Source organism: Sipha flava, unplaced genomic scaffold (genome assembly GCF_003268045.1).
Source record: "Sipha flava isolate LNK unplaced genomic scaffold, YSA_version1 2_pilon_pilon, whole genome shotgun sequence".
Lineage (NCBI taxonomy): Eukaryota > Metazoa > Arthropoda > Insecta > Hemiptera > Aphididae > Sipha > Sipha flava.
This window is the reverse complement of record NW_020272972.1, coordinates 3,037,891-3,065,302: the sequence shown is the minus strand read 5'-3', so window position 1 is coordinate 3,065,302 and position 27,412 is coordinate 3,037,891. Positions and strand designations below refer to the sequence as shown.

The following is a 27,412-nucleotide window of genomic DNA, read 5'->3' as shown; positions in this document are numbered from 1 at the left end:
ACAAACTTATTTATTCTGTTTCGATCAGAGTTAATATATTATTTTATATTTCTTTATTTTTATTTTTTTTAAGAATATTATGCAACTTGTTTGTAAAAATTAAATTATAAAATTTATCTTTTAGTCTTTAAACGTTATTAATTTGTTTGATATTTTCGAAATGATGCTATTCTACTTACTGGTCGTGTGCCTAGTACAAGTTGTGTATTGTACACACGCAGATTCCCAAGACTTTGTATACTTAACAAGAGGCTTTTTCAATGCTGCCAATGGACTGCAGCCGTCGTGTGAAAGGTATATACATCAGTATTAGTTTTGCTTTACATTTATCCAAATTTGAACAAATATTCTATAAAAATCCTAATTTTCACCATTCCCATTCAACATTATTTACAATATTCATGTAATTTGATTAATTTTTTCATAAAAAAATATTTAATTTTTAACAGTTATTATTATTATTACGCAATTTATGCAGTTTTCATTACCAAATTGTAAATATGATCAAACGTGTTTTTAAAATCTTCCTCATAATACATTTCAAATATAATGTATATTATTTTACTTACATAATACATACTTAACCTAAAGTTGTCAACAAAAATTGTCAGTTAAATAAAAATAGAAAATTAAAAACTAACCCTTTAAAAATTCATACTAATAATCCATCAATTTAAAGGCAGGTAAACGCGTTATGTTTGCTAAATTATTTTCTGTTTATTGTACATTGTTTGATTTTCTTTACTTGCAATTAAAAAATGGTTGTAATAATTTGTTTTTGATTAAAATATTATAAGAAAAAAAAAATTCTTTATACTTCAATTGTTATCAGCTAGTTATCAAATATCAATAGTTGATTTAACATATATAAAATAAACTATTTTATAAATAATTACAAAATACATATTATAATATCTACATCTACAATATCTATATAAAAAATTATATGCTTATAATGATTTAAATTTTTAAAACAAATGTTTAAAATACTTAGAAATCATTTTATTTATTAGTTTGATAAAATTTAAAATATATTGTATGTAGTAAAATTATTGGAATATGAAATTAACTTGATTAGTTATTACTTATATAGAAATAAGTAATACATTAACATTTAAAATGAATTTTATGAATTATATTTGTAAAAACTATTCTTAATAATTTTACAAAATTAATTAAATTATTATACAACTGAAGTTATAAGAATAAATAACTATTGAATAAATTAAACCAAACATTTTCTAATAAATATAATCTTATCTCAATTGAAGGCAAATCAGTAGTTCAAATTTCATTCTAATTTACTAGAGTATAAAACGTTTAATAGGATATTATTTTATATTACATAAATATTAATTAATTTATAACCTATTCAATAAAATATTTTACATCACTATATTTATAACATTATAGCACATATATACAAGTAGCTAATAATTATTTACTTACTAAAATAAAGTTCTTTGTCCTATAGTTTAAGATATTTAATCATCTAAATGCATTATAATAATAAAACAAAAACAATAAATTTAAGATAATTTTTTTTAAATATTTGAACCAATCATTAGTCTAGTATTTTATATCAATATTATAATTAGTGTATTTTATTTTAAAATACTCAAATATTTCATGAAGTCTATGAAAATAATACGGTTTATATTCAAATTATGAACCAGATGATAAATTTATAAACGTAAAACAAGGTTTGAATCGTTATAGAAACTTAACGATTTTAGACAGTTTAATTTTTTATAAAAACAATTTACATATTAAACTTAATTATTTATGTAAAATAATACATTTTTAAGTTCAGACAACGAACGTTTTTCATATAAAATATTACTTACAATTTCCAAGAATTTCATAAGATCACATTTAGTAATGAAGTAGTTTAGTTTACTTATCGTTAAGATAAAATTGCATGTTAAAGGATATTAGATAAATTAATATTTTTAATTATTTTATACAAAATGGCCTAATTATTAAGATTTACTCGTATATGTAATAGAAAATTTTAATAAAATTAATTAGTCAAATTAAGTATCTATGATAACTTTCGTGGCATAAGCAATTTTATGATTTATTATTTAAATGTTTAATATCACAAAATGTCTTATACTACGAAAATACCTTACTTAGCCCTTTATTGACTTTTCCCTGTGTACACATTCAAATGATGGTTCATAATTTCAAAATCGTGGATCAAGAAAACTCCATCCAAATCATCCAATTTTTTCATATTGAAAACCTAAACCATAGACTATTTATACTTAACATCATACCAATCTAATTTTAAGATATAATATATATTAATTCTAGGCTAAAAGTCTATGTAATTGAAGGCTTCACCGCTTAACAAAAAAAAAAAAACAGTTTTATTCCTCTGAATAAATAAGAATGCTAGTTATGTAATATTCACTGCAGAGTAATGAAAAACTTAAATAAAATAATGATATTTATAATTTTTAGCGATGTATACTGTAATAGTGATTTGTTGAATGACGTCCAATTATCTGGAATTTATATGGATTCAAAAACATTTGTAGACAAAAAACTGAAATACACAGAATCAGAAATTATAGAAAAATATAAAAAATTGAAATATAATAACAATGGAAAGGTGCCTTCTAACTCTTCATTATTGAAATTCATTGACGAGAATTTAGAAGATGGAGACGAGTTAGAAGAATGGGTACCACCTGATTTTAATGAAAATCCTTCGATCATAAATCGAATCAGAGACCAGAATTACAAAGGTTGGGCTGCAGGATTAAATCATGTTTGGAAAACTTTAGCAAGAAAAGTCAAAGAAGACGTAAGAATCAATCCGGATAAGTACTCGTTGATATGGGTTCCAAATGGATTTATCATACCCGGTGGCAGATTTAGAGAACTTTACTATTGGGACACTTACTGGATAGTTAATGGACTACTGCTGTGCGACATGAAGTACACGGCTCGAGGTGTCATGGATAATATCATATCAATGGTGGAAAAAATTGGTTTTATGCCCAATGGTGGACGAGTGTACTATCTAAATAGGTCGCAGCCACCGATGCTTCCACTGATGGTATTAAGTTACTATAAAGCGACCAATGACTTTGATTACATAAAACAAAAAATTTCCGTAAGTCCGAACAGTCAAAAACAATAATCATAATAACAATTTGATTACGCAAAACAACTAATCATTGAACGTGTTTAGGTCTTGGAAAGTGAATTTCAATTTTGGATGGAAAACCGAATGATAACTTTCCAGAAAAACGGTAAATCGTACACAATGGCTAGATTCTATGCACCGTCACAAGGACCGAGGCCAGAATCCTATAGGTTTGTGAAAATGCGTATACTGGTGACGATATGTAGTCACCACAGCCGCATGTTAAAGAAATGTAGTACAGTTATTATATATTATTTTTTAACAGAGAGGACTACGAAATAGCTGAGCAGTATGAAACCAAAGAACAAAAAGACGACTTTTATGTGAGGATCAAGTCTGGAGCGGAAACCGGATGGGACTTTTCGAGTAGATGGTTTATACCTAAAAACCAAGAGCAACGCGGTAAGTAATATAATTGCAAAATGTTTCGATAAAAAACAATAGAAATTATCATAAAAATGTGTGATGTAAAATGTAGGTCAATTGCCCGATATCCAAACTGGGAGTATTATCCCAGTGGATTTAAACTCCATACTTCAAGTAAATGCACTTATGATAGGTACGTGGTTCGACCAGATGGGAAACAAGAGCAAAGCTGATAAGTATTACAGGATAGCAGACGATTTTCTTAACGCTATACAAGAAGTGATTATTTCGTTCCAAGTGGCATTCAATTACTCATAAACAACACACTTTACGTATTGAATATTAATTATTCTAGGTCATGTGGAGACCTGACAAAGGATCCTGGTTCGACTGGGACATAATCAACAACAAACATCGCGAATACTTTTTTGTATCAAATATTGTGCCTCTGTGGACAGGAAGCTACAATATGTCAAAAAAGGCAGTAGCTAGTTCTGTATTGGGATATTTAAAGGATGAACATATCATTGAACCTGATTACAGCGTCAGTTTTAACGGTAATATTTTACTATAGTGCTATCGAAATAATAAAAATATTGGGTTTTGTGACATTTTTTAAACTCTGTCAACTTATTCAATTGCACAAAAAACAATTATTTTAAAAAAAAGTTAAAAATAAAAATCCCTTACTTATAAGATTTATAAATGTTCACTTGGTAAACTTTTATTGTATGGTAATGTAATAAAATAAAACAAATATTAGTAAATTTTTAATACTCATAAATGAATACAGTAATAATATATTATTATTATTAGTATTAAATAAATAAATGTTTATTCTGGAGTATTATTATATTAGTGATGTACGACCACTTTTGAATAAAAAAATTCATCATCAGATATATACAAATTTTATAAAATCACAATTGAATATGAAAAAATAAAGGAAGGGATGTATTGAGAAAAGTTGGTCGTTTTACATAGAAATAATTTATTTTTATTGGAGAGATTATTTAATATGAATTTTTATTAAATATAGATATTTTAAGAAATATAAATACTTTGGCTATTATTTATTGTTATCTAAAATATATTAATATAAGATACTATTTTTAAAATAGATTTTTAAATTTAAAATATTACTAAAATTTTTTTTCTTTATTTCATTGTGTACGCGTAACTCTCCTAAAACTGAATTTTTAAGTTCTTTTGGGTACTTAATATTTCTAAGTTAGTATTGATATCAAAATTTATATTATGGTTATTTTCTAAAAAATTTGTACAGAAATTTAAATTAGGGACCTTATTTTAGTTTTATTTTAGAAGAGTGTCCTTTATATCTTATTTTAACATTAATACTTGTCATACCTATATAAATTAATTAAATTAATTTATATAAATTGCAATTATATTAAGTTTATGTAATTTATAATTTAATTTTAGGGACTCCTACGTCAATGTATGCATCGTCACAACAATGGGACTTTCCAAACGCATGGCCTCCTCTTCAAGCATTCATGATTCAAGGTCTTGATAGAACACATCAAAAACTCGCTCAACAAGTCGCGTATAATATGGCAGAGGTTTGGTTACGTTCGAATTACAAAGGATACGCTGAAAAATCAATGATGTTTGAAAAAGTATGAAATTGAAATTGAAACTAGGATTTTATGATAATATTATATTTTTCATGAAATATTCTAATGAAGATATTTTTTTATTTATGCATTTTTTTTTATTTTTTTTTTTTTTTAGTACGATGTCTTAGCCGCAGGAGAAACTGGAGGTGGTGGTGAATACACTCCACAGACAGGATTTGGGTGGACAAATGGTGTTGTGTTTGAATTCTTAAACAGATGGGGTGATTCAGTTTCGTATACATCTAATAGTGGTAAGATTATATTATAAAATTAATGAACTGTTAAAAATGAACTTGTAACTATTGCATAATATTTTCATAATGCTTCGTGAAACGTGTACATGATTCAATTAAGAAATGTGAAGAAAACTAGTACCCAATAATACCCACACGAAATACTCAATGGATTTTAAAGTGAACATCAAAGTTTAAAACATATATGTATCGTAATTAATATATTATGTCGCAATATTTATGCATATCAGTCGTCATCGATTACTAATTTTAAAAAGTTCAAAAAATTAATTTTTTTTTCACAGTCATATGATGAAAAATGTCATTCGATTGTGCAAAAATCATATTATATGTGCTCCTTAAGTAATAATAATATTGTATTAGAATAAAAATACGTAATTTGCACATTAAAGTACCTATATTTTATCAAAGTTACAAATAAATTGTATGCATGGTTTTTTTCAAACACCGGTAAAGAAATTATTTTTAAAAAATTATGTGAAACAAATTAAGCAACAAATTAATACAATAATGAACTATAACTATTAATGTGTAAATTCACTAATTGTCCAGATGAATTTATTGATACTTGACAATAATATCAGTTTTAACGAGTTGCAAAACAAGGTTAAAAAAGTCAATTTGTGACATATACATATGTACTCGGAATTTCCAATAAATTCGCAAGAAACGAAAGTAAGAATTTTGTTTTTGTGTGTTTTTAGGATGTAGTGGCAATAAATACATGTGCGATTTCAATAGGATCAAACAATATTTAGCATTTTGGGTAAATAAAAATGATCATAGAAAAAAGGGAGGATAATATATCCGCTGTAAATCACCAATATAAGGCACTTGTTGATAATAATAATATTAAATACAATGCAAATTAGATTTCAGCGACACAATTATCTTTGCATGGTAGCATAGCACTGGCACCCATTGCAACATCACTCAATTTTGCTTTTTTTTTTATTTGGCGACAGTATAATGTCAGTTAAAAAATTTAATTTGTAAAATTTTTAAAAACATGTCGAACAAATCTATTCAAGTAATACGAAATAATATACTAACAATCTATATGTATTCATGTTTTTCCAGAATTAAGAAAATATGGATAATCACATCAGTCCCTCGCGCACCGGAACATGGATATAATTAAATCAACCGTACCTCAAACAACTCTAACACGTTGACAAGTGCAAAGAGAAAAAAATCAGTATTAATTAATTTATTTATATTTTTTTTATAAATTGATACGACGTATATTTAGATGATTTTTATTAAACAAAATAACGTATTTTTGTTGAGCTATTAAACTCATCATATCACGATTATTCAACGCTAATTTTATTATTATCATCGAATTGTGTATAGTAATTTTCATTTTTGCGTTCTAGAATAATTTCTCATTTATTTCAATTAATTTTTTAATGTTAATATTATTCTATAAATCGTTAATTTAAGATTTTTATTATCATAATACATCTTGTATTCGAATAGCATATTATATATATTAATTATTTATAATAGCTTTATAATAATTTAAAAAAATCGAAAAACATTATTGAAATACTATGTATTTTTTCACGCCTTAGCAATAAGTATACTACATTAATTTCTGAAAATTTTTTTAAAAAAATAATGTTTATAAGTATATTATTGTAAAGTATTTATTTATTTTTTATTTTTTTTTTTTTTGACAATATATACGTTGTATTACGAATTTACAGAAAATAAAACTCGAACGAAAGTCATGAAAAACTACTTATAAAAATTGTGTATACTTCGAGTATTCTATTGGGTACATATATCTTTATACATACCTCTTAAACTACTACAGAATATATGTAATTGTATGTTTTTACGACTTGACTACTGTGGATTCGGTTTTGAAATATTTCGCGTTCATTTCAACAACGAATATAAGAACCCTGTTCAACTAGGAAAATCGAATTCGGTCCAACCGAACATTTTTGAAAATCAAATTTAACGGTGGATCTCAGTATAATAAATTCGTCCGAGTGTAGCGGCGATACTAGTATTTCAATCGCAAATCGATAATGAAAAAAATATCAACGAAATCCGGTCGGCAAAATTTGTTAAAGCTGTAACCGTATGCGTATACTGACCCCATTTCAATGTTACCAGTGTCATTTTAACCATACAAATCACCCGCGTGAGACAGATCGAAGTCTATAGTTTTGAGGATATCGATAAGAACAGTAGACTGTACAAATGATGACCGTTTACCACTTTGTACATTCACTCGCCAAACGCACCGTAACATGTCATTGCGTCTAGTAAAAAGTTTCACAGCACCATTAAATGAAATGTTGCGAGTTTTCAACTTTTTTTTATACACAGGGCCACATATTATTTTCTACAAATCTCACGTGTCGAATTGGTAGTAAAACAACGTAAGTCCTAATATTTATAAATACATTTTAAATTACAAATCATTATTATTTTAACACACTATAAGTATTAATATATTTCAATTTTAAAATACAAATTACTTATTTCGTATTTTATTTGATTTTAATGTGATGACTAACATTAATTTTTGAAAATTAATTTTTCTATATCTGGTTGTATCTGGACGATGCAGTTTTTAGGTGAAAATCAATAAATCGAGTTTTAGTTTTTGATTTGGCGATTTTCATTTATAAAAAAATATGCTCTCAATTGTAAATATTACCAAAGAGAGCCATTATTTTTAATGCGTTTATAACTTAAATAAAAAATTGAAAATTCAAAGTAACTATACTTTTTTTTAATATTGTGATGTTCTGTAAATCAATAATCTCTATTTACATTTTCTGGGACATATTCAACTGATAAATAAAATGGAAATAAAAACAAATGAAAGACATTTTCACGATCTTTTAAATCTAAGACACACGTAAACTATGGCTTAAAGCTGTTCTAATTTGACCAAGATAAAAAAAATACATACTATATTTAAAATGTGATCGTGGGCCAAAAATAAAAAATAACAGCCTAGTAGATTGAAGATTTCCACTTTTAACAACGTAAAAGTTACAATTTTTATCCGTTTGTGCATCATAGTATATTTATTAATGTAATTGAGTAAGATCATTAAAACAACATAATAAAATGACAGATCGTCGCATTCGAAAAATGTTTCTCAATCAAAGTCGATAAATTAAAGTAATATATTTTAAGTTTAGGTAATTTTTAGCTTTTGGTTTAGTCAGTGTTTTTACTTTAGATATCATATATTCTGTAACTTTTATTCAAATTAATCATGTCGAAATTAAATACTAACCCCCAATTTCAAACCATAAAATTAGGTATTCAATTTACATAAAAAAAGTTTGACACTAGTCTAATATGCGACCTTCATTAAGAATTGACCTTAAATCACACTACACAATTTTAGAAGATCGTTTTTTGAGTTGTCACACAAAATAAACAGCAAAGGTAAAAACAACATCTACCATATGGGCAAGGTGGACAGGTGTTCGTACCAACATTTTTGGCGTTTATCTGAATAAGCGTTTTCTACCCAAGGTGAATAGAATAGGAATAAAGAAAATATAAAAATTTTTTCAGTATTTATATTTTTAAATATGATAATTAACAGTTGCTAAGAAGAACATTTGGCAATTCAATTGTACGTTAGTCTATAGTCAATACTTAAAAATATATTTGTATCCTTACGAAACCGTATATCCTAGAACCGCCCTTGAGTAAAAAGCAACAATATGATGACGTTGGTCCTGTAACCATTTTACAGGGGCACGTGGGAATTCCGAAAGATCTAAACATATTAAAAGACATCAAAAAGTGGTTTATCGTTTCTGTCAATTTGAGACTGTTTAATTGTATTATATTTCCAACGTATCCATCGATCTATATAGTGATATGACACAGATATATAAACAAATTTGATTTCGCTTTTGCAGTGAAGTCTTCTAGAGATTGACTTTTCCATATTTTTTATTACTACTCTTAAATTATAGTTAATACTGTTAATAGAAACATATTTTAATTTAATAACCTTTACAGTATTTTTTTTAACTTAAGGTAAAAATGAAAATATAAAAAAATTTAATTTAAGTATAATCTTTCCGATGAATATGTTTTCAAAATTCCTATTACGTCACTAGAACAATTAATATCCTTTTTATTTTATAATAACAGGATACAGGAAACATCAAATTTATAATTCAGGTAAGACTTATAAGCAGATAAATAAAATCAATGTTTTCAATCTCTTTGCAGATAAAAAAAAAAATTACCGCCTACTATCGTCTAAAAAATGTCAATAAAGTATGCGATATATTATAATCACACTAGCAAATATTTGAATACGTCTATAATGGAGTAGGAATAAACATGTTAATATTATGTTGTAAAAATATTGGGAAAATTATTAATCAAATTCATAATGTTCAATATTATGTGACTTTATTGACACGATGACGGCACGAAAATGGCACGTGATCAATATACAATTCTGAAGATTAAATACCTGTAGCTACGAAATGATTGTAGAAGAGTTAATTAAATTTTACATGTTCTATAAATGATATAATGAATTGTTCAAGTGAAAATTGTTATGGAAGATGGGGTCAAAACATTGCTAAATATTAATATTATTATTTTTTGAATAAATCTAGTTACATTATTTAACTCGTATATTATCGTAAAACTATATTATAATAATTGACTATAATTTATAGTTTATCCATTTACCACGATTGTTGTATATATTTGACAAATAAAGGTTGGCTGTCAATTAAATAAATAAATTAACATAATAATATGAAAATATAACTATATCGTAACTGACCATAATACATATATTAGGAATATCTTTTACATCAATCAAAAAAAGTAGCACGAAGCTAGTTATTTTGTAAAACGCTTTATTATTTGTGTTATACTACATCTCTAATCGAAATTAAATTCATTTTTTCGTATGACAAAAGTAATTTGACACTTTATTATAAAATATGAATTATTCTCTCCTACCTTCTATGAACCAACGTCGACTTGGCCAACGAACACGATGATTATTTTAAAAGAAATGTAAAAAAAAATATATAATCCAAAAGATATTTGTCTATTATTAATTTAACATTTTTGTGATATGTTAACTTAATAAACACTTAAAGTATTAGTTTAATCACTTTTTAAAGTTTTTAAATTATAATTGAAAATTTGAAAATACGTTGTCTTATATTTTAACTCGTGTTATTTTTTCCAATATTCAAAACATTTTCTCAAATTTTTTTTGTAACCAGACAATTTCGTTACCTATATAATAATGCAAAAATTATACGATATCATTTGATATACCTTCTGGTTCAATAGGTCATTGCCAAAAAAATTCACAGCTATAAGATTTGCACATTTTTTTTTTTTTTTGAAACTTTGAACATCTTTAGTAATAATATATTCATTATATTTGTTTCTTACTTTCTCTTTATCAATCCTCAAATTATTTTATCTATTAATTATTATATTTATCTTTTTATGGCTATCATTGGTCTACATCTCAGAATTAGTAAGTTTATTGAACTTTTGCAAAAGCTGCACGTGTCATTATAAAACTCAATAATAGTAGTTCAAAAGGTTCGGAATTTTTTGAATCTACAAGTGATCGAAATTTTAAAGATACTGAAAATATAAGTTTAACCAGGCGCTGAAAAAAATCGAGTTTTTCTGTATTGGTACAGGTAGCAAAAATTTTTACTTCTCGTAAAGAAAAATACGAAAATGTAAATGGTCTTTCTGAATAATTACACCACAACGAACCGTTTTAGTAAACGTCTGTTAATGTTGAGTAGACATTTTTCCTATCTAATAAAACACACACTTTCACCAATGTGTTATGTCGTGGGTGGACTGCAAAGTTACGCGCCGTTAGAATACAAAGTCGAAAGACAAAACATCCATAGGGCATGGTAATGTACTAATAATGGTTACACGGATTTTGCGAGGCTTGTTGTTATGATTTCACACTGCGTCCGTGCAGAGATCCGTGATAGTTCCTATCTATCTATTCAGAGCATCCCGAAATCCTACCTACCTTTCCATCCCTCGGCACCGGTTCTACAGTCCTGTCGGTGCATTGTACCTACCATCGCAATATCTTCGAGTATCACCATTTCTATCATCGAAACCAACGCGCAGTTCTATCATGACTGCCACGGATCCGCAAGACATTACCTGGTGTTGTGTGCAGCAACCCGACATCGTGACGGCGTGAACGTTCAAAATAGGTCGATCAACGTGACTCGAGGTCTTCGCGGATAAGTCACGAACCTGGTACAGTAAACACCACACGTTTCGCCGATTTAACCTGATCCTGGTCGAAAATACGGCGCTTTGGAATTCGAGAAAACGAGACCTGAATTCTTTCTGATTCGCTACAATACACATTTATATATATATATTGATTATACAGATCATGACTTTTTCCCGACAAGCAGATCGTCAATGCGGTTTGTACTCCACATCGTCATGGTCACACGGTTATACCGATTCTCCAAGAATTCGAACTATATTGGATCCGTCGACCAGTTGTTATTTATTGGTTTTTTTATATTCTGTTATGAAATAATTATATTATATTTTTAAAATGGCCGAAGAAACTGAAATGCTCATCGAGCAATTAAGAAAGTATGTGTACTTATTCGACACATCTCATGAGAATTATAAAAATTTAGCAAAAAAATATGGGATAAAATATCCGAAGAACTGGGTATAACCGGAAAGTAAATCAAGTGGACAGATATAAGCAACTGTGTACTAGATTACTAAATTACTAGATTATGACTGTTGTAGCAGGCCGCTAACAAATTATCGCTGCCTGTGTGTCGTCATCAGATCGCTGACCGCCGTTCTGTGTGCCCGAGCATTTATGCAAGAGAATCGATGACTAGAAATTGTGTATATTATCACCAAGCCTCGGAAATTTAGGCATTTGCATATTTGTCTAGAAAGTGCATATTGAAATTCTGATTCGATACAAATTCGATTCATAGTATATTTCAGATATAAATATTTTCGTTGCATAATTTTGCATATTTTGTTAATTTTTGTACCAATTCGCATATTATAGGTTTAAGAACACTTATATGCATATTTTATGGATTTAACAACATTTTTTAAAAAAATGTATAGTTTGATAATAAAATATTAGATATATGACAACCAAAATTCTAAGTCTTATATCGTTTGGAAAAATAAATTAATTCATTAACGGCTATTATTTGTATTGCTCCGGCTACCAATGCACTTAACAATAATATTATAATCTTTGTAGTATCGAGAACTCATAATAGTGACCACCACTGGCCCGTATTTATTTTTATACAAATTTACCACCATATTAATATTTTGTAACATGACATAAACAAATTGTATAACCATAGGTAATTCGTAAACAATTATGTTTGACCATTAGGTTATCAGTCAGTGGCGGCGCGAAATATTTTACTTCATGAGTCCTGTTAGGATTTTCCCTTGATCTGTTATGAGCCTTGATAATCACTAAACAGTCAATAGTTACCTAATTTTGGAAAATATTTTCGTTTTTAACGTTTGAGTAATAAAATTGATTTTGCCAAATTGTATGTTATTTATAGTTCAGCTAACCGGTAGAAACTACACCGGAACTACCATAATATTCTTGATAACGTATCATAAAATACGAGTATATCAGATATCGTTGGTTTAGAAACATATTTTAGTATAATAATTAATAACACACGATTACACGATTATTTAAAATACCTAACAAGATATTTTGGACGTGTTTTATTAAAATATGTCGTACTACAGGTATTCCTCGATTTGTTATACTATTTCGTAACAAAATCAAAAACTAAAATTGGTCTCACGTTTCGCATTGTATTCGTATCTTTCATATTTTTAATCAATAGCAAATAGTAATAATAATAAAATAATAATAATAAATAATACGTCATTACCAGGTTATGCATAATTACAATAGTATACTGTATATTAGTAATATGAACTATTTCAATATTTGTCTCGTTTAAACACTCGTAATTTGCTTATAAGGTACTGTAATAGTTATAGTATTAATGATTTACCGTTTCGTTAAAAACATTTTTCAAGTTTGTATTTACATAAATGAACACCAGTTCGACGTCGCCCAGTGCAATAATACAAGTACAACTACTTATAAAATACGACAAAGTATCCAATTAATAGTACAATTGAAAACGCTCATCGTTATTTATTACAGTATTGATACATCATTTTGTAAAAACATTAATATTATTCATGATTCAAACAATAGATAAAACGTTAAAAAATGATTCGTACTAAGATAACGTATAAAATATTTTATTTTATATTTTATTCAATTGCTTGGAAATAGTTAAAGGTGAAAAAAAAGTTAAAATAGACCTTCTTATCTATATGATTTTAATCCATACACCATAATTAGTAATTCAACAACTACAAGAAGACTGTACAGCAAAAAAAAAAAAAAAATAAATAAAAAAAAAGCAAAATAATGAGCTAAATTATTGTTAATGGTATGATGTAATAAGACATAAAAATTTCGGCACATGCCAAACGGCTTCCATCCTCTTTTTGGTTATTCCCAAATGGCTCTTGTCAAAAAAGTTTCACAAATACGTACATTCCTAAACGGTTCAGTTAACTGGCAAAAAAATTTAAAAAATATAATACATTCAAAATCTACATTCTAAATCTTAACGACAATCTTACACGACTGTATACTCCCCGTGCATCACAATCGCCAATGCTTACGTGTATTATGTCGTTCCTACATAACTCATATATTATCAATATTTAATCGATAGCAGTTCTGTTTGTGGCATTTGCCTAATTGGCAATATTGGCAGTTAAAAATGTTTAAGTAGGTACATATAGGTCTACATAGAGTCTATATCAATTTTGATGTTTAAAATATTATATAAATATAACATATGATATTATAACATATACATCCGTTTTTTTTCTACATAGTGAATATAAATAGGGAGGGCATACAGAATTATATGATTGATTGCATCTAAGCATTCATCTACACCGGTGATATTAGTATAAATAATCACTTCTGTTGGGAAGTTAGCACATATTATATGTTCGATATAATTAATTGTCAATATTACCATTGTCTGTTTTTATAAAATCCTTGAGTTCTCATTTATCGGTTAAGTAAATTCGTGGAATGCCCAAAGGAAAGAGAACGATATTCTTGAAACGATAAAGATTGATAAATTTAATCGAGAGTTATTTTAATTCAAATTATTATTTAAAAAATTTTTATTAACTTATATTATTATTCATTTCCAACGATGCAATTGTCCTTCTTGGTCGTGAGCCTGGCACAAATCGTGTTCAATCTACAATATGCACTTTCCCAAAAAGAATGGAATAATAAAAATGAGTACGCTTCCAACAAATTGCCGCCATCATGTCAAAGGTATATACTTTAACAGTTTAATTTATACAGTTTATCCGATTTTATGATATAAGCATACGTTTTACTAATAAGTTATAATATTATTAATAATAATATCTAAGTTCTAAAGCGTTTCTAAAACGTAAAAAGTTATAATAAAAAATTACTTTCAAAACCGAATAAATATTACTTAAATCAACCGATTTACGTAGTTTATAAAATTTTGAATAATTACATAATAATATGTATTCTGAAAATAACATTGTGGATCAAACGATATTTTATTAAATGTGATCTGCAACAAGCAGATAAATTATTAATACGAGTATTTTCACTATCGTACAAATTTTACCACTTTATTAAGAACTGTACACCAGAAAAAATATTTTATTACTCATTCAACTTAAACTTTCTAAATAATATTATGTAATGGTATGGTATTTAAAAAATAACTACTTAAAATTAACTAGATAAAACTAGTTTGTTAGTGTTAATGTGTTATTATTACACTTTAATTATTTAATAACATTTTATTCACGTCAAGAACAGTCATTACATATATTATACTTTATAAACCTTTGATAATGTAAATAATTATTATCTTTTTAAATTTAACATTTTTTGAAAATTCCATCGGCTCCATCCTAATTGCATGCATAAAAAAAAAAAAAAATCCGAATTGCATGTCACGTCATAGAGAACCTATTCGAATTTATGCCACGTCTTAGAAGGGTATGCCGTGTACCCACAAGTTTATTTGCATTTATGTGTAAAATTTATACTTTATTTTGACTTTAACTCTTTATTATATGGTTGTTATAACTAACTAGTTTCTAGATTTAAATATATTTTATACCCAAGTAAAAATTTTACCAAACTGTACTTATTGTGTGTATTGTGGTCTGTTTCACAGACATACGTATAGGTCACTTAAATATTTGATGTTCAATTTTTATAAGCGTTATTATATTAATCTGAAATCATATTAAGATAATAAAGGTAGAGTATGCCGTTACGAAAATATAATTTAGATCAAAATCAAGATGTGTGTTTTTCTGTGTCTTATAATATTAGTACGTTTTGGAACATTACAGATAACTTAGCTGTTGTGTGATTTTGGAACCACAAGTTCAAAATATGTTGAGTGAAAAAAAACAAAACCCTTTATGTAATTGATGGTTTCAAATTTTATTTTCAAAAATTATTATGCAATGATATTGAAAGGTGGGCTTGTTGTAAACGTCCGTATACTAATCAGTTTCCATTCATCTGTTTGTTTTAAAAATTATAAAAGTAAAAAATAAAGCTTAAGTTGTACACAAAAGTACATGATAAATAAACTTGGAGGTGCACGCCATGTAATTCAGACAGACCCCTCTAAGGGATGGCATTCAAATTTGGACATTCCAATTTATGTTTATTTTTTTTGGCATGCAATTCAGACGCACTGATTTCATTATATTTTTTAGCAAACGAAAAAAAAAATAATTAAAACATTTGTGTAAAATCAAAAATGTTTGTTTTTACTTAATTCCTTTTAAAATACTTAAAAATATTCAAATAAATACCAGCTATACCTTCAAATATCTGTATGCAGTTTTAAAATAATTTAATATTCAAATAAAAATTACGAATTGTTGGTTTACGATCCGTATACGAAATATAAAATGTAATAAACATATTATAATAATTAATTTAATTTTTAAAAACTACAAAATTATAGAGAATACAATACACAAATCATATCAATATTTATAGTAAGACAATGGAAATACGTATTTGTAAACAGTTTTATTCGGTATCATTGAATAACATTGTTTAATGTTTTTTCCAATAAAAATGTAATTTAACGAATACAACATTATATTTTTTCTTCTTATTTATTTATCGATTAATTGTACTTATTATAAATGTATTTGAAAAAAATGATAATTTTTATTAAAAACTTATATATTCTTGAATTATTCATTTAGCCAAATCTACTGTGAAAGCGAATTTTTACACGACGTACAATTATCAGAAGTATTTGGAGATTCGAAAGCGTTTGTTGACATGAAACTTTTATATACGGAACCCGAGATCCTATCAAAGTATAAAACGTTTAAAAATAGTTATAACGGTGTAGTGCCCCCTCAGTCCGAATTGTCTAAGTTTGTCTATGACAATTTGGCAGGCGGGAACGAATTAGAAGAATGGGTTCCGACTGATTTCGTAGATGGTCCACCAATAATCGACCGTTTCAAGCATACTGAATTCCTAACTTGGGTTTTGGCAATAAATCGATTCTGGCCCGCTTTGGGAAGAAAAGTCAAAGATGACGTGAAGGATCATCCAGAAATGTATTCAACGATCTGGGTTCCAAATGGATTCATCATGCCCGGTGGTAGGTTCGGTGAACTTTATTATTGGGACACTTATTGGATTATTAAAGGGCTACTGCTGTGTGACATGAAAGAAACGGCTAAAGGTATCATTAACAACATCGTGTACTTAGTGGATAAATTTGGTTTCATGCCCAACGGTGGACGAATATACTATGTGAATAGGTCGCAGCCACCGATGCTTATACAAATGGCTTCGAGTTATTACAAATTTACAAATGACTTAAATTACATAAGTAGTGTGATTACCGTAAGTTCGAACAATCATATACAAATTAGAAAAATCGTACAATGGTGAGACAGTTAACGGTTTTTATTTTCAGACCCTAGAAAATGAGTTTCAGTTTTGGATGGATAATCGGATGATAACTTTCGAGAAAAACGGTAAATCCTATACAATGGCCAGATACTACGGAGTGTCGAGAGGACCTAGGCCGGAATCATATAGGTATTTAAAATAATAAGCTGAAATGGTATAACGCTGCAATTATTACAGTTGCAAGAATAAAAAGTTTCACTTCAATAAATTTAATTAACAATTTAAAATGTTTAACAGAGAGGACTATAAAGTAGCCGAAAATTATGATACCGAGGAAAAAAAAAATGAATTTTACGTGAGGATAAAGTCTGCAGCGGAAACCGGATGGGACTTTTCGAGTAGATGGTTCATTACTGCTAATGGTTCAGATCACGGTCAGTACTTACGTAATGTTTACACTAGTGGCGTATCCAGGGATTTTGGGGGTCAGACCCCCCACCTCCATGAACTTTTGATGGTAAATTAACTTTTATTTTCATGTAAAAGTTAATTTACCATCTCACGGGTTTTTCTTAAACATTTTTATATTTTAAAATTTTGACTTGTAAATCATATTAATAGTTTGTATAAACGTATTATACACACGCTGCACACACACACACACAAGTCATATAATATGATCAAGGCTCGGAACTTTAGGCATTTGCGTATTTGTCTAGAAAGTGCATATTGAAATACTGATTCCATACAAATTCGATTCATAGTATATTTCAGATATAAATATTTTTGTTGCATAATTTTGCATATTTTGTTAATTTTTGTAACAATTCGCATATTATGGGTTTAAGAACATTTATATGCATATTTCATGGATTTAACAACATATTTTAAAAAAATGTGTAGTTTAATAATAAAATAATAGATATATGACAACCAAAATTCTAAATCTTATATTTGTTTGGCAAAATAAATTAATTCATCAACTGCTATTATTTGTATTGCTCCGACTACCAATGCACCTAATAATAATATTATAATCTTTATAGTACCGAGAACTCGTAATAGTGACCACCACTGGCCCGTTTTTATTTTTATACAAATTTACCACCATAATAATATTTTGTAATATGACATAAACAAATTTTATAACCATAGGTAATTCGTAAACAATTATATTTAACTATTAGGTTATTAGCTTATCCACAATATTATTTCTGTTCGTTATAATACTGCATACATCTGCATGCAAGCGACTTCATTGTACAGTGTACACTAGTTAGTAGTCAGTTTATAATTTTTTAAGCAATTATTTTCAAATTTTTTACTGCATATTATACCGCATATTTTGATGTTTTTTAACGCATATTTTAGTATTTTTTAGCGCATAAAGTTCCGAGCTTGGTTAAATACTACATACATTTGCATGCAAGCGACTTCATTGTACAGTGTAAACTAGTCAGTATACAGTCTGACTATGGTCAGTTCATTATTTTTTAAGCAATTATTTTCCAATTTTCTACTGCATATGATACCGCATATTTTGATGTTTTTTAACTCATATGTATGCGTATATTTTAGTACTTTTTAGAGCATAAATTTCCGAGCCTTGATTATGATCATATTTAGATATTTTACTACTACAGTAGAACCTCATTAATCCGGACTTCGCTTTATCCGGACAGCCGTTTATAATACGTAAATTACGCTAGTTTATCTAAACTATCTAGACATTGTCGTTAAATACGTAGAAGATAACAACGATGAAAACATATATTATATCTGCGTATTACGAGCATCTAAGGCATTTTCGTGAGTTAATCATTAAAGAAATTACTGAGAAAGGAAGACAACCCCAAAGATTAGCAGTTTCTTTTAAACCAGTAATTACGCTTAAGCGTGTCAAGTGTGAATAATGAAGGTAAACCTTAATATGTACTGTATTATGTACGTAATGATTATTATACAATTATGTACTATTTTCTAGGTTTCATATTGTTAGACATACATGTATGTTTTTAAAACTTGTATAATAAAATATGCAATACATTTTTTTTTAAATTTATAACTTACGATTTTTAATTATTTTGTTTAATCCGGAGTTTCATTAATTCGGACAACCTAGAGCCCTAATTAGCCCGGGTTAATGAGGTTCTGTTATACTTTGATAATTTTTGCTTGGAAACATATTATTTAGGTTTTCTACAACGGTTGATTCTAAATCGGTCGTCTGGTCCCCATAACTGAGATAAAAGCGATATCATTGTTTGTATTCAAAATTTATTTTGGGTATACCTATTGCATTCGCGGCTCGCCGATCATTTAACACAAGCGCCTTATTGTGTCGAACTAATAGTTATTAGTTAATAATTGGTCGTTGCTCCTTGATGTCTCACTGTTTTACTAGCACCTCGTTTATTCGTTTATATTTTACATTTGAATTCCATTATATTTGTTTTATTTTAATTTAACATCATTCTAAGATGTCTAAACATTCCATTATGGTAAGATATTTTTAAAATTTAATTTTCAATATAGGTACCTAAGTAATTGGTCAGATAATATTCTAATACCTAATATTTATGTACTTATATTAGTTCTTAGTTCCTAAATTGTTATTATTATTATTATTTATTATTATAGGCAAATTCTCTAACAAATAAGCAGACTAAAAAATTAATTATTTATTTTTACCTGAGTCAAAAAAACTAATGTCAACCAGACTTAAAAATATCGAGATCAGTACAAATAGTAGTCAAAATGATAGTGATAAGATTAAATCGACAACTCCAAAAACCGCACTCTTTTGGTAGGTGAAAACCGCACACATTTTTAAATTCTTGTAATCAAAAATCGCACATTTTATAATGATATATCATTTATTATTTATTATTTATTATTTATACTGCATGCTTATTCAAAAACAATTTATTGAAATACAATGTATATATGCATTGAAAAATTTAAAATATAAAATTTAAAAAAATATATAAAATTGTTTATGGCTAAAATTTTTTGCCGACGTTTTTTCAAAAAATTAAAATATAAATAAAAAAAAATAAAAATTGCCCCCTTTATTACTATCTTCTTCTTTTTTTTCTTAGGATTTATTGGGTCTTTAAGACCCGTCTCACAACCTTTATTACTATTAGGGATGGGCAAAATATTTTGAACATTGATGTTTCGTTGTATCGATATATGGAAATTTTAAACATCGATAGTGTCAATAAATCGGATTTTTAAAAAAACATCGATGTTTTTTCGATGTTTTTTTTTATAATTTCCTGATTAAATAATGAATTTAAAAGTTAAAATACTATTGTTAAACTTAATTTTTCAATACATATTACTATAATAAACTGTTATAAAATTGATGAAACTGAATTTTTTTTACTCGGGCATTACCTTCCTTATATAAAATATTTACAAAAATTAATACGACATAAAATATTTTAGTTTTAAATCTTAAAGTACAGTTAAAACAATTATAATTAATTACAATATGATAATAACCAACGTGAAACTATGAACCACGATTAAAGATGTCTTTAATCGTGGTCGCGACTGAACGAATCAAAATGAACACATTGTTAAAGACGTTGGTCACACTTACGAGTTACAACATATTTTACACATATTTTATCACGTATTACGTATTTTAAATTTTAATGCCCATTCCGAAACTCGATTGTCAAGTCGTTCGACGGAACACTCAACACAGAAAACTTCGTGAAAAACTGAAAACTGTGAACTGAAAAATTAATAACATAATTAAAAAAAAAAACATCGATGTTTTCTTCGATGTATCGTCGATAAAAAAACATCGAAGCAACATCGATGTAACGAACAAGAACATCGATGTTTTAAAAATATCGATGTTTTTTGCCCATCCCTAATTACTATCAATAGTTTTAAAATCCATTTATAAAAACACTTTTTTTCGTACGAGTAATATACAGAGGTGGAACTAGGAATTTTTACGCCCAAGGAAAATGTTGAAATCACGCCCTATCTTAGACCAATAATCAAATACTCTTCTCGAGAATTTTTTTCTAATAATTAATATACAATCATACTAATAGAGTTTTAACCTAATAACAGTATTTAACAAAGTTAAATACATCAAATTAGTTGTTAATAATTACAAAAATGACACCCTCTAAAATGTTACGCCCGGGGATGAATCCCCGTCTTCAACCCCCTAGTTCCGTCCCAGATAATATATATATATATATATAATAGGTATATATGTATATAAACTTTACGTTATACCACGCGTTTTGGTCGACAAATGTACTGGTTATTTTTCGAGAACATCAACGTGCGATAAGCTTTTGAATGTTACAATTAACTTTAAAATTATATACACAACATTCGTCCATACAAAATACATTATTATTAATACATTATATAGTGAGGTTTTTAGCCACTATAAGTGTGCGGTTTTATCTACCAACCTTTTTGGGGTTAAAATCAAATGTGTGCGGTTTTTGGAAACAACCGATTAAATATACATAAATTTTCTGACCCCCCCCCAAAAAAAAAAAAAGTTCCTGGCTACGCCACTGGTTTACACTGTACAAGAAGTATTGGATATGTTAATATGGTTTATAAAATCTAGGTACATTGTCTGATGTCCATACACCGAATATCGTGCCAGTTGATTTGAACAGCATTTTACATTCAAATGCCTTGATATTGAGTTCATGGTTTCGTCTATTAAATGATTATGACAAAGCTAATAAATACAATTTGATAGCTGAAAATCTTGTCATTGGTATACAAGAGGTAATTGCTCATTAGTATTAGTAATTAAATCATATCAACTGTGATTTTATGTATATATATATAAATATATATTGGTTTAACGGTAATAATAGTTTACTATATACAGGTGATGTGGAGAGCCGACAAAGGATGTTGGTGCGATTGGGACTTGATAAACAATAAACATCGTGAATCCTTCTACATGTCCAACATTGTACCTTTGTGGACAGGAAGTCATAAAATCCCGAATGATTCGGTAGCTTACTCAGTGCTAAAATATTTGAGGGATCAGAATGTTATCAACTCGAATTTCAGCGTTAATTATAACGGTAAATTGTTCACACAGTGAAAATAAACACTCTCAGTATATTAAGTAATGCTAGTGTCTAACCTAAAAAGCCAAAAACCTGTATGCAAACCATTATGTGGCGATCAGACTTTTTATAAATAATATAAAATAAAATAAGACATATAACATAAAACATATGAGTATGTCATATATATTTATTCTATAGTCATGGGACTAGGTTCTCTAGCCAATTTTTTATATATTCCTCGGATTTGTAGAGTCCACCAATGTATGTTATGAATATAGAACACAATCGACGTAATTTTCTGACGCACAACAAAGTACCTATACTGTGATAATTAAACAGCTAAAATAATAAACTCAATCGTTGCGCCCACGTAAGTATTATTTATTCAGTTTTTTCTAAGTGTGTTTTCGCGGTATATTTCTACTTTATGGGGCACCCTACATTTTGAAATTTTTTTTGGTTTTGTGTATTTTTCAACGATGAATACGATAATGCAAATGAAAATTGGGGCTGATCAATAGTTTTGTAATTATAGTAATTTAAAGTTGGCAGTTTTGTTTAAATAGCGTATTTTGGTTAATGCTGTACATTTCTATCGTGGAGCAATGAATAACATGATTTTACAAGGGGAAGGCACTGAAATCACTAGTATAATGGTTTTTATTGATTTAGAATGAGTATTTAAGGATTTTAGTGTAAAATTGTAAACTTTAATTAACTATAACTTCAAAACTAAGTTCTTGCGCCAAATTCTAGTTTCATCATATTTTTTTTCACCCAAAATATGACTAAGTCCCCTCAAAAAATTGTCAACATTTAAGGTACCCAATAAATTAGAAACATTCCGTTTTCGCAAATTATTGTACAGGAATGCCAGCATCTATGTACAAATCGTCAGAACAGTGGGACTTCCCGAACGGGTGGCCTCCTCTACAAGCATTTCTCATTCAAGGCCTATACAACACACAACATAAATTGGCCCGACAGGTAGCAGCGGATTTGGCCAAGGCTTGGATAAATTCGAATCATAAATCATTTAGCAACGGAGGGATCATGTATGAAAAGGTAATATGCCAATTATGGATGTCTTTTACACAGGATATACTATGTTCTCCGAAAATATACATATGTTCTGATGTGGAAACTGTTTTAGTACAATGTTACGGTGGTCGGTGGAAGTGGAGGCGGTGGTGAATATGCTCCACAAACAGGATTTGGTTGGACGAATGGTGTAGCTTTAGAACTGTTAAACCAGTGGGATGATTTTGTTGCCGACTCTTCATCTGGTAAGATTAAGTATTGAGTATTAAAACAAATAATATACTTTCAATACTCAATAGTTAATAAATGATATACTTAATTAAGTTTATCCTTTCGAGACTACCCATTTATAATTATTCACAAAAGTAACAATTATAAAATATGTCATATAATATTAAGTATAACAAGTTTTTTATAAGTCCATTAATGATCTTAATAGCTGTTTGATACCACCTCTAAAAAAGGTAATATTTTCTTTGGTGCTAATAATACCAAAATTCTATTAAAAAAATAAAATACTACGATTATAGAATAAAAAGAAAATTTATTTCCTACTGTATACTCGAATAATGTAATGTTAAAAATATTATAAGTAATAAACCAGTTGCTCACTGGTACTGTAAGTAGGATTTTTCTTTACACTTAGTAGTTGACGCAAAATATATTTTAGAAACTAACCAAGATGCCCTCATTGGACTAGAATAGCTTTAATAATATTTTTATATTTTTGATAATTTTATTCAAAAATATAAAATTCGAGTAATTATATTAATTGTTCATTATTCTGTCCAATATTTGTAAGAATTTAATTTGTTTGATGTTATTTTATTCTAAGCTCTTTATAGGTATTCTTCTTCTTCTTCTTCAGCTTTTTATAGGCCATTAAGACCCATCACTGCTCCACACAACTTCCTCTCTATTATTTGTTTTTTTTTCTCTATCATTTTTTTTTTTTTTTTTTTTTTTTTATAATTTTCGTTATAGGTATTAATATATCATATATTTATAATATTAGGCTACAAATATGTTAAAACTAGTAATTTAACAAAATTAATTTTTTTTATTACTTCTAAATTACATATATAGGTACTTCATAAATAATATAACTACCTCTATCAACTTATACTGTTAATCAATAGAAAATAATTAAAATTACGAGTATTTAATTTCAAGTACAATTAATGCAGTAACAAAATAACTAGTTCGATGTATTAAAATATTAAAATTATTGTTATAAGAAAAATAGATAACTTATTCCTTTGCTTTGAATTAAGAGCATTTTGACCGGATGTCATTAAATTAAATTCTAAGTGTATGTCATGCACAATTGTCACACGGGTTAGTACCTATCTCGTATATTCATACAAATACATATACATTTTTTTAAATTAAATTAAATTAAATTAACTTATTTTCTTTTTTAAATCATTATGTGTAATATTTATATAATATTTGTATAATATGATAAAATATAAAATATAATAATAATAATAAATAATAATATTTTATAAATAAAATTATTTTGAAGACTAAAAACTGTTAATTACTATTAATTAATTAGGACCACCGCCGAAAAACAGTTCCACGAGAAGGAGACGTGAAAGCTATGCGAAAGAACTTAATAAGAAAATTTCGCTTTGAGTGAGTACATAAAATAAAATAGTAAAACAAGAAATTATTTATGCATATCTACCTAGTCAATTTAGACCTAACACATATATCTAAATATTTATATAATAGATTTAGAAGACAAGACGTATCTGTACTTAATCTTAATAATAATTTAATAATAATTTCTTAATAATCGAACTGAGAAGTCTAGTGCTCGAATTCGACTTCACATAACTACGTTTTCAATGTTATCCTTCCAAAAAAAAATCTTTTTAAGATACGTTTAAAAATTGAGCAGCTAACAGATGGAGATGTCCGAGAGATTATTTTAGACTTCCCGGTCAATTAAAATCGTTATCAAAATCTTTATCGTATCACAATATTGATGACCCGTGAATACATGCCATGGCTAATTATATTGAGTACCTACATACAAAAATAATCATTATATTGCACGTATGATGTGTTGAGATAACAAATTATGGTATCTCATCCTCTTTACAATACTTGGATAATATTCTAATATATAATAAGGGAGTATTCAAGTATTACGTCAGCAAATCCGAAGAAGAAAAGGATTCAATAAATCTGAAAGTACCTTTCATGGGGAGAGAGGACTAAATCTTAAATCTGATATTAACATCATATTTATCGAAATTCAAATTAACACGCGAAAAAAACAAAAGTTAATGAATTATTGACAACATCGAAAACATGCCATCTTATTACTATCTTATTTTTTGATGATTGAATGTTTAGGAATATGGGGTAGTCAATGTCTGACGTACACTGTCATTAGGGAGAGAGGGGAGATCCAAAAAATGTTCTGACGTAGTAATTTAATTCTATAATTAATTAAATTAAATTTTATATTTTCAGAACTGATGCGGATGTCAAAACAACTATTACAACGTAATGAAGCCAAAACTGCATAAAATTGATACAATTCCAGAATTTTTATAATTCCTATAAGTGATGGGCATAACCGAATAATTTGGACTACCAACTATTAGTTATACTTATAAAAATACTACCGATTAATTATTCGACTAATAATAAACATGACCGAATGATTCGGAGTGTCGAATATTAGTTGTACTTATAAAAATACTACCGACTAATAATAAGCACGACCGAATAATTCGGACTATCGAATATTAATTACAGTTTTAGAAATACTACCGACTAATTTTACTATTCGCTATTCGACTAATTATTTATTAGTCGACTAAATTATTCGTCAAATAATATTTTTGTCATAAACCGACTAATAAATTTATTCAGTACAACCGATTTAGTCGGTAGTTATTAGTTACTCATGCCCATCACTAATTCCTAGTCTTCAGAAGGATATCAATAGCATATAATATATTATAATAGATAGTTAATTTTTTTAGTTTAGTACAATCCAAGACCTCGACGTTGAACGTTTAGAGAATTTATAAGTATGAATAAAAAATATACTTCTTGGATTATATTTGATATAGTTTTTATTAGTTATTTTTGTGCAACAACCAATTGCTATGTAGTTATAATATTTTCAGTAGATTACCTTAAATTAATAGGTATTAATAACAGTTTGTTTGATTGTAAATGTTGTTTTCAATTATTTAAAACTAACCAACTAAAATTTCTTTCCTATGAACAAACAAAAATACATCACATACCTACATCGGAAAATGTCAAACGATACTTGTGCACGATTCTCTCTTGTCCTGATTCTTTGGGCTATGTTTCTTGCCGTGATTTGATTGAAATTCTCTTGGAAGTCAGATTTTTTGGTGGTATTAAAATAGATAATATAAGTAATAAGTAAAATAGTTATCATAAAATTAAAAGTGAGCAAATAATACTTATAAGTTTTTAAATGATTTTGTAATGCAATTTATTATTACCGACGTAATCATGGCCATGGCATGGGGAAGTAATAAATTTAATCAAATAAAACTAACTTCAATTTATATTTAAGGTTTATTATACAAGATACATTTTAATTTATTCTAATTTCTAAATAGTTATAACTGTAATTTATTATGGTTATCGCCGGAGTTTGAAAAATAATATAGTTTTATCCAAATTTACGTAAAAATGCATTATTGCAAGTATCAATTGTTTTCTATGACTATTTAAAAATTATCTAAGAATAAATTTAATTTTTATTAAATTTGTTAATTAATAACACATTGTCGAGGAGTTAT

General features: G+C 27.5%; 2 protein-coding genes across 5 annotated transcripts; both read left to right on the top strand.

Annotated features, from left to right (window-relative positions):
* The first annotated feature begins 80 nt into the window (after positions 1-80).
* On the top strand, positions 81-6,639 carry LOC112686096 (trehalase-like). 3 transcript variants are annotated; one of them, XM_025558227.1, is made up of 10 exons: positions 81-294; positions 2,470-3,127; positions 3,206-3,330; positions 3,426-3,562; positions 3,639-3,805; positions 3,882-4,083; positions 4,970-5,166; positions 5,282-5,417; positions 6,125-6,186; positions 6,501-6,639. In XM_025558227.1, exons 1-10 carry the CDS (start codon positions 161-163, stop codon positions 6,504-6,506), a joined length of 1,824 nt encoding a protein of 607 aa, XP_025414012.1. In that variant the 5' UTR covers positions 81-160; the 3' UTR covers positions 6,507-6,639. The 3 variants fall into 3 exon arrangements, with proteins under 3 accessions (XP_025414012.1, XP_025414013.1, XP_025414014.1); XM_025558228.1 differs by lacking the exon at positions 6,125-6,186; XM_025558229.1 differs by lacking the exons at positions 6,125-6,186; positions 6,501-6,639 and adding an exon at positions 5,521-5,666.
* Positions 6,640-14,505: 7,866 nt separating this feature from the next.
* On the top strand, positions 14,506-26,686 carry LOC112686095 (trehalase-like). 2 transcript variants are annotated; one of them, XM_025558225.1, is made up of 10 exons: positions 14,506-14,862; positions 16,815-17,472; positions 17,546-17,670; positions 17,779-17,915; positions 22,100-22,266; positions 22,373-22,574; positions 23,431-23,627; positions 23,716-23,848; positions 25,165-25,244; positions 26,094-26,686. In XM_025558225.1, exons 1-9 carry the CDS (start codon positions 14,735-14,737, stop codon positions 25,242-25,244), a joined length of 1,827 nt encoding a protein of 608 aa, XP_025414010.1. In that variant the 5' UTR covers positions 14,506-14,734; the 3' UTR covers positions 26,094-26,686. The 2 variants fall into 2 exon arrangements, with proteins under 2 accessions (XP_025414010.1, XP_025414011.1); XM_025558226.1 differs by lacking the exon at positions 14,506-14,862 and having other exon boundaries at positions 16,913-16,931; positions 17,015-17,472; positions 26,094-26,678.
* Positions 26,687-27,412: the final 726 nt, after the last annotated feature.